This window comes from Propithecus coquereli, unplaced genomic scaffold, assembly GCF_000956105.1.
Source record: "Propithecus coquereli isolate 6110/MARCELLA unplaced genomic scaffold, Pcoq_1.0 Scaffold16, whole genome shotgun sequence".
Classification (NCBI taxonomy): Eukaryota; Metazoa; Chordata; class Mammalia; order Primates; family Indriidae; genus Propithecus; species Propithecus coquereli.
The window spans coordinates 3,821,147-3,829,470 of record NW_012140524.1 but is presented as its reverse complement, the minus strand read 5'-3'; the positions used below and the strand labels follow the sequence as shown (position 1 = coordinate 3,829,470).

At 36.1% G+C, this 8,324-nt stretch overlaps 1 protein-coding gene across 3 annotated transcripts in view; it reads left to right on the top strand.

The window, feature by feature from the left end:
* The window catches only part of FAR2 (fatty acyl CoA reductase 2), a 142,962-nt gene that overhangs the window by 126,531 nt on the left and 8,107 nt on the right, over positions 1-8,324 (top strand). For all 3 annotated transcript variants that reach the window (XM_012641032.1, XM_012641033.1, XM_012641034.1), the window contains 3 exons: positions 421-539; positions 1,312-1,379; positions 6,542-6,713. In XM_012641032.1, coding sequence (XP_012496486.1) covers positions 421-539; positions 1,312-1,379; positions 6,542-6,713 — 359 coding nt within the window. The remainder of the gene's footprint in view (positions 1-420; positions 540-1,311; positions 1,380-6,541; positions 6,714-8,324) is intronic.

Here is an 8,324-nt window from a genome sequence, read left to right as displayed (position 1 = left end):
ACTATTTCTTGTGGGTAAACACTAGCAGAAAATAAAATCATTGAAGAAATGGTAAACAAATATTAATGGGGAAATTTGAGAAACCTTAATTATTAAAATGTCTTATGAATTAATTTTTAAGATGTGAAAACTTGTTAATTAACTATGTATATTAACCTCTCACAAATCTGAGGAATTTTATTTCCTAAAGGAACCTGAGAACTATTAGTGGTTGATGGAAATATTAGCTCTTGCGATACACTTGGCTGGGAAGCTTGGCCGGGCTGAAAGTAATCAGACTTGGCACAATAACCTAGTGAGCAGTGAATCAATGTTAGCTATTTTCACTAACAGCACTAGTATTGTCTGTTTGATATATACTTGAGCCCCAGCTGCTACTTAAGACCTGGTTTAATATTTTATGTTATTTTTCCTGTACAGGCTGGGAAGGGGTTTCTTCGGGCCATAAGAGCTACTCCAATGGCTGTTGCAGATTTAATTCCAGTTGATACGGTCGTCAATCTCACCCTAGCAGTAGGATGGTACACTGCAGTTCACAGGTGTGAATGCTGACGTGGGCCTTCAAAGACTTGATGAGGGTGAGGGTGAATATGTTAGGCACATTTTCAAAATAATAGGCACTTCATTATACCAGACCTCAAATGTGAGAAGGTATTTGTTTTAATATTTTATATAGTTCCTAATATGCCATCATATAGGCATTCAGTTGTTTTATAAATACTGCTTAGTAGTTGGTTGATCATGAAGTAAGAAACCCTTTAAATCAGTTAACCATAAGATTCTTGATAACCCAAAGGCTTTTCTTTCTATTCAGTAATCTAAAATACAGCTTCCTTTTTTAAGGCAAAAGACATAGAATTTGATGAAATGAGTACATATTTTATATTTTCTTGAACTGCTCAGTTCCTGGTAAATGCCAAAAGTTCGGATCACCATGTGTGGGAAAATTCCTAGCACGCACGCACATACACGCACACACACACACACACACACATACAAGGTGGTTTGCACATTCAGGTCAAATATACATTGTTGTACATTTGTTAGTAAATGGTTAACAGAATTAAGTTTTTTTATGTGAACTCAGACATATATGTGCCATAATATGTCACACCTCTTTGACATCTCTTTCACACACACACACACCCCCATACTTTTCCTACTCTTCTTCCATTTTACTTATTAACCCAAAGAAGATACAAAAGATAGAAGGAAGTGTTGCAAAGGTTGCCTTAGTCATGAGAATTATCAAAATGTTATTTTCCCTTTTCCATTTTGTTGTATTTACCTAATCTTCATTTCATTTTCCAGACCTAAGTCAACGTTAGTCTACCACTGTACATCGGGTAACCTCAATCCCTGTAACTGGCTCAAAATGGGTAAGCACCTGTAGCAATGTAACCATGTAACTACTAGTGTCTGCCACAGGGGAAAAAAATAGAAACAGTGTGTTGTGAAGCTTCCAGCATAGTGGGAAAGGAAAACAAAAAGTAAGTAAAGAGACAAAATAATTGGAAATTGTAAGCGTGTAATCGTTAACTAGAATGTACTGTGGTATACCAAATAAAGGAGTCAGAGGGAACATATGCATGATTGTAATAAGGAATCCATTGGCCATAAAGATTTTTAAAAACAATGATAAAACCAAGCAAAAGTTGGCAGTTATAAACAATCTTGGTGATAAAATACTTTTCCCCATTGGGGCAATGGCCAGCACACACACATCCCTTCTTTGCTTGATATATCACTGAGAAAGTGACATGATCAATGACCAAGGAGATTTAGAAAAGTTGAATAATATTATACCTTTGTTATTGAATCGGTAACTCAACTCATTAATGTATGCAGCTTACCTCTCTTGAGTGCACAATAACCACTCCACTAGTGATTTGTAAAAGTGAGTAAGTCACTATGGGAGAAGAAAAATCCAGATTCCTTGGACCCTGGGACCAAGGTCTTGGACGGTGCTGAGAAAGCTGTATGTTCAACAGCAGCCAGATGATTCTCGGTGCTGGTGAACCCACTCTGAGAAACCCTCAACTATGCAAAGTATTGATTTGACTAATGTAGGGGACTCAATCTATTTAATGTATAAAACCTATGAAAATTAATTTGAGTACAACTTAAACATCTAATGATGGCAGAGGGTAAAAGTAGGCGGTTTAACTATCCTGTAGGATTCCTTAGTATCCACTAACATACCTCTCCTTTCCCTGTTACATGGGTAACACTACCTCTACATATGCCAATGGTAAGCCCTAGTACCAAACTGAGAGTTCTATTGCAGGGCAGCTAGACACTGTGGCTTGTTTTATGACAGACTTTGACTTGAAGAATGCCTTTCCAAGAATGACAAACACTCGGCATGCACGTTTTCTCTACTCTCCTCACATGCATAGCAGATGTTGTCAGCTGATCACAGTATTCTTTCCCCCTGTGCCAAGACTGTACTAGAAGCCTTTCTAACACAGCATTTCTGGAAGCTCTTACCAACTAATTTGATTTTGCATTCAAATTGAAATTCACTTGTGTTTCCTATCAGGACTATTAGGAGGGATCAAAATGTTTCCCATTAGGAGCACTAGCCATGTGATAGTAGGTCTAATATCCATAGCCTCAGGTGATATGACAGAAAGGGATTGACAGCTGGGTGGGTGAACATGGGCTCTCTCTCCATTTAGTTGTTTCTGTTAGTGTCCTTTAAGAAAAATTTTAATCTTCTGCATGTAGGTCTTAAACACCTTTTATCAGATTTATACCTAGGGCCTAGATAATTTATACTTTTTTTGCTAATTTGAATATCTTTTATAAAAATATGTTTTCTAATCGTTTGTGGGTGGTATATAGAAATGCAGTTGACTTTTGTACATTGACCTTATATCTAGCTATCTTGCTAAACTATTATTGCCAGTGAATGTATAGCATTTCCTTTCAGTTTTCTATATAGATATACTTAATCTGCAAGAATTCCAGTATTATTTCTGTCTTTCTAAACCTTAGGTCTTTATTTTTCCTATTGAACTTCTAACACAATGATGAATAGAAATGGCAATAGTGTATATCATTGTCTTGTTCCTAACAGAAGGCTTCAAATATTAAACTACACTGCCATTCCTAGGATAAACCCGTCTTCAATTTGCTAGTAATTTGTTTAAGAATTCTTACACCTATTCTTCAGTAGAATAAGGTTCTACTCTTTTGTTTCCATACAGTCCTTGTCTAATTTTGGCTTTGGTGTATTAACTTCACAGAATGAGTTGAAGTATATTTCTTTTGTTTTTTCTATTTTCTATAAGTGTTTGTGTAAGATTGGAATAATCTATTCCTTGAAAATTTGGTAAAACTGCCTGTAAATTATCTGGATTCGTGGTTTGTTGTGGGAAGATTTTTACTGCTTCAACTTCTTCAATAGTTACAGGATTTTTGCAGACTTTCAGTTTTTGCTTGAATCAGTAAATTATATTTGTCTCTTTTTCTAAGAATCTAAGTTTTTAAATGTATTTACATAACATTTTTGATATTATCTTCTTCTTTTGCCATAAGCTATATCCATAGTTATGTTTCTCTTTTTAATTCAAATAATTGTGAGTGTATCTTCTCTTTTTTTCTCAATTAGTCTTCCAAAGGGGTTTATTATTTTTTCTAAAGAACCAACTTCTGGCTTTATTGATTCTTTGCTGCTTTGTTTTCTATTGCACTGATTTCTTGTCTTCTATTATACCCTTCCCCCTGTTATCTTTGAATTGATTCTTTTTTTCCTTTAACTTAGAAATATAGCTCACGAATATTCAGGTTTTTTCCTATAAGCATTTAAAATTTTTCATTTTACTTTCTTCTTTGACCTATAAATATGTAGAAGTATAGTTTATAATTGTCAAATTAAATTTTCTATGTTTGCATGAGATCCTACTTGTCCTTCAGGTCAGAAAGACAGTAGCTTAATGGTTAAGAGTTCCACGCTCTAAAGTCTAATAGACTTGGGTTCGAATCATTCATTCATTCTGTATTCATGGAGTAAGCATTACTCTTGGTGCTGAGGATTTAACACTAAACAGAAATCCACACCCATACAAAGGTTATAGGCTGGTGCAGATCCCACAACTTACTAGACCTCACTACTTACCACTTGTATGAACTTAGGAAAATCATTATTTCTCCCTATAAATCAATTTCCTTACTTGTCAAATGAGAATAATAATTATTCTACTTCAGAGAGCTCTTGGGAGGATTTAATGAGACAAAGTGCTTAGCAAAGTGAATAGAACAGCAAATATATCAGTAAATGTTTGCTATTGCCATTTAGACAGCTTTCTCAGAAGCCTTTCCTAACCTACCCTCACCCCTCCCAACCCTGGCACCCAGAGTTAGATGCTTCTTTGGTATTCCTCCAGAACATATTGTACTGACCTGTAGCAGATACTCAGGGAAAATACTGTAATCACTAATCATCCACATCTCCCACCAGATTGCCAATTCCTTAAGGACAGGGAATATATCAGATATATTTTTTAACCCTAGCACAGTGTCTGGCAAGTATTAAATGCCAAATAAATATTTTTGTAATGACTAAAGGAAGAGCTGAGATAGATTTAGGAAATGGAAAGTCACTGCATGTTGCTGAGACATTCATTCGTTCATTTAGTCAAAAATATTTGTTGGGCACTGGTCACCTACCAACCACTTTTCAAGGTACTCTATAGGTATGAAGAAAACAGACAAAACTTTGTTCTCACAACACTTACATCCTAGTAAGGAGGCATATACACAAGATATAGTTAAGTGCTTGAAGAAAAATGAAGCAGACTAAAGAGGTAAAAAGTAAAATGGGAAGGCTGCTATTTTACCTGTGGTGGCCAAGGAAAGCCTCACTGATAAGGGGACATCTTAGCAGAGACCTGAAAGGATGAGGGGGCAAAGCAGAGGGATATGTGAAGGAAATGCTCCAAGTTAAACAGGAAGTGCTAAGCTCTTCATTCATATTCAAGGACAGGAAGGAGGCCAGTATGGCTATGACAGAGGCACTGAGAGGGAGAATGGTAGGAGATAAAAGGCAAAATGATGAGCATAGGGAGTGAGGATGTAGATAAGGCCTTACAGACCATCGTAAGAGTTGGCTTTCCCTCTAAACGAGATAAGATTCCACTGAAGGGTTCTGAATGGAGAAGTAACTATAAGACACTCAGAGTTACATTTTAAAAGAATCACTCTGGCTGCTACCTGGAGAGCAGACTGCAGTGGGTAGAAGTAGTGGCAGAGACCACTTAGGACACTACTGTAATATCCCAAGCTAGAGTGGTGGTTTGGATTAGAGAGAGAGCAATAGAAATTGTAATAATGGATAATTTTCAAACAGCTGATAAAGTTTGGGTCATTAAAGAGAAGAATAAAAGATGACCCCAAAGTTTTTGGCTGAACTACCAAAAATACTGAATCACCATTTAGTTAGAAGTGGTGGAGGATTGTGGGAGAAGCAAGTTTTGTGTATATAATGAGAAGGGCATGGTTGATAGAGTATTAAGAGGTCAATGTTACAGCTGTTAAATGTGAATGTTTATTACACATCCAAAGGGAAAATGTTGAACAGGCATGACTATATAGACCAGAAGGTCAATGTCAATATTGGACCTCTTATGCTATACACTGTGCACAACTCTTTGATTGATTTCCTTTTTCAAGCATATATACCCATGGACCAGATGTTTCTTGAGAATCTTGTCTGTATAGGGTCTATATTATTTATATAGATTTCTAGGTGGTATCTTTTTAGGGAGAGCAGCAATAATGTTACCATAATAACTGATATCTTTATCATAATTGAATAATGAGCTGAGGCATATTCTTTGGAAAAAATCTACATAAATTGAATCAAAATCGAATTCAAATGAGTACTTTTTGAAAAGAACTGTTGAATTCACAAATGTACACAATAAGTTTTTTTTACTAAGCTTTATCTAAATAATTTATTAAAAGATTATGAAAAAACCCTGGAGACCAGATTGGACAATTGAGTCTGACATACTCTCAGAGAAGTAAAAATACCAAAGAAGTAAAAGATGTGGTATTTAAAGTGAATCAACACAAGGGAATCTGCCTTTTATAATCTTTTACTTTAACCTTTAATAAAGACTTAAGTAAAATGTTAAGAAACTTTCTTAATGGTTCTGCAAGTAATGATTCAACCAAGGAAATAAGACTCCTCACTTCTGTCTTTGGGCTTTCAGAATAGACTAGATAACCTTGGAATTAAATTATGGATTTACATTTTTCTGAATAGTACTTACTTGTATTGAGTAATCTATTTCCCCAACAATTTGTTTTACAGTAAATGTTTCAAGAAAAGGACCCAAATCTTAACCCATTCACATGGTTTGATTTTGCAAATGACTACTTGCCCAGCGTAACAATCTTTACATGGTTCTCAGAATTGATTCTTGACTCTATATAGCAAATCCTTAGTCTTTATTATTTTTACCCATTGCAAATGCCTTCCACTATGATGGGCTTACGTTCTCATAGGCTTACTCTTTTTTTTTTTCCCCAGGACTCCAAGTCTTGGCAACCTTTGAAAAAATCCCATTAGAGAGGGCTTTTAGGAGGCCATACGCTAACTTCACAACCAACAACTTCATGACCCAGTACTGGAATGCAGTCAGCCACCGTGCCCCTGCCATCATCTACGACTTCTATCTGCGGCTCACTGGAAGGAAGCCCAGGTGAGAAGCTGAGTCATTGGCTTTGAGAGTCTCAATGCATGGGAGATCAGAACCCCAAAGTCTATAGCACTCCTTTCAGCTGAAGATCAAAGGAGACAACTGAATCTGACACATATATACAGGTTGAACATCCCCAATCCAAAAATCTGAAAAGCAAAATGTTCCAAAATTCCAAACTTTTTGAGTACCAACATGATGCCACAAGTAGAAAATTCCACACCAGACCTCATGTGACAGGTCACAGTCAAAATGCCATCAAAACTTTGTTGCATGCACAAAATCGTTTAAAATATTATATAAAATTACCTTCAGGCTATGTGTATAAGGTATATATGAAACATAAATGAATTTCATCTTTAGACTTGGATCCCATCCCCAAGATTTCTCATTATATATATACAAATATTACCAAATCCAAAAAAGTTCAAAATCTAAAACACTTCTGGTCCCAAGCATTTTGGATGGGGGATACTCAACCCATATGAATTCGGGGACAAAGCAGTTGTAGTGAGAAGCTGAGAGACTCCTAAGTTGAAAATCCTCCTGCATAATAAAGGAAGATAAATGTTAAGGAACTTGCTTGATGAATTCAGCAAGTAATCATCCACACAAAAAGAAATGCAACTGAGACTCTGTCACTAGGGTTTTCCAAATAGTTAGATATTCTTAAAATATACACTAATGATAACAGCCTTACTGAGCATATACTACGTGGCATTCTTGGGCTAAGGACAATGCACGATGACCCCATTTTCATTCTCACAACCACCCAAGGAAGATATCCTTATCATCTCAATTTTACAAATGAGGAAATAAAAACTAAGGGAAGAATGTGAAGTAGTCACAAAGGAAGTGACAGGAAGGATGTGGAGAAAGAAAAGTATCAAAGCCAGTATTCTGAATTGAATTTACTGCCACCTAGAGATGAGTGAAGAAATGAGAGGGAATGAAGTGTGCTGATGCTAAGGCAGTTCTGTCACCATCTAGCTGTGTGACATAGGACACATGCCTCACTTGAATAATAATACACATGTCATAGGAGTCATCACTATTAAAATTTCCAAAGGCAATTCCTGTGATCAAGAATCAGAAACATGAAAGGTATTGCCTTCTGTACTAGCCCCTTTATAGGGGAGGAAGTCTCTCTCAGCATGTTTAATCATCCTTATTAGCAGTGCAAATGACTATAATTTAGACAATTTAGAGTTTATCCTTCTCCAGGTGTGTTTGTGTGTAATCTTCTATGCCTTTATATCCATATTTGGATATAAATATAATTTTGCTTTGAGGTAGGGGTGTGTGCGTATACATAAAACAATCATACAATTTTCCAACTTTTTTCACTAATTTTCCATGAAAATTTTAAGTCATTCTGCCTAGTGTTGTCTTTTATTTTCTACTTCAAACGATGAGGCAACGAATATCAGTGTGCATGCCTCTTTGTAAAACGTGCCCCTATGTCTGGGGAAGATGCTGAGAAGTGAGACTGCTGGATTAAAGGGTATGTAGATTTTGTGACTACTGCCAGGTTGCCCTAAAGGAAGATTGTGAATTTGTATTACCACAACAGTGTATGAGGGCACAAAGACAGTATGTATTTCTCACTCTCAT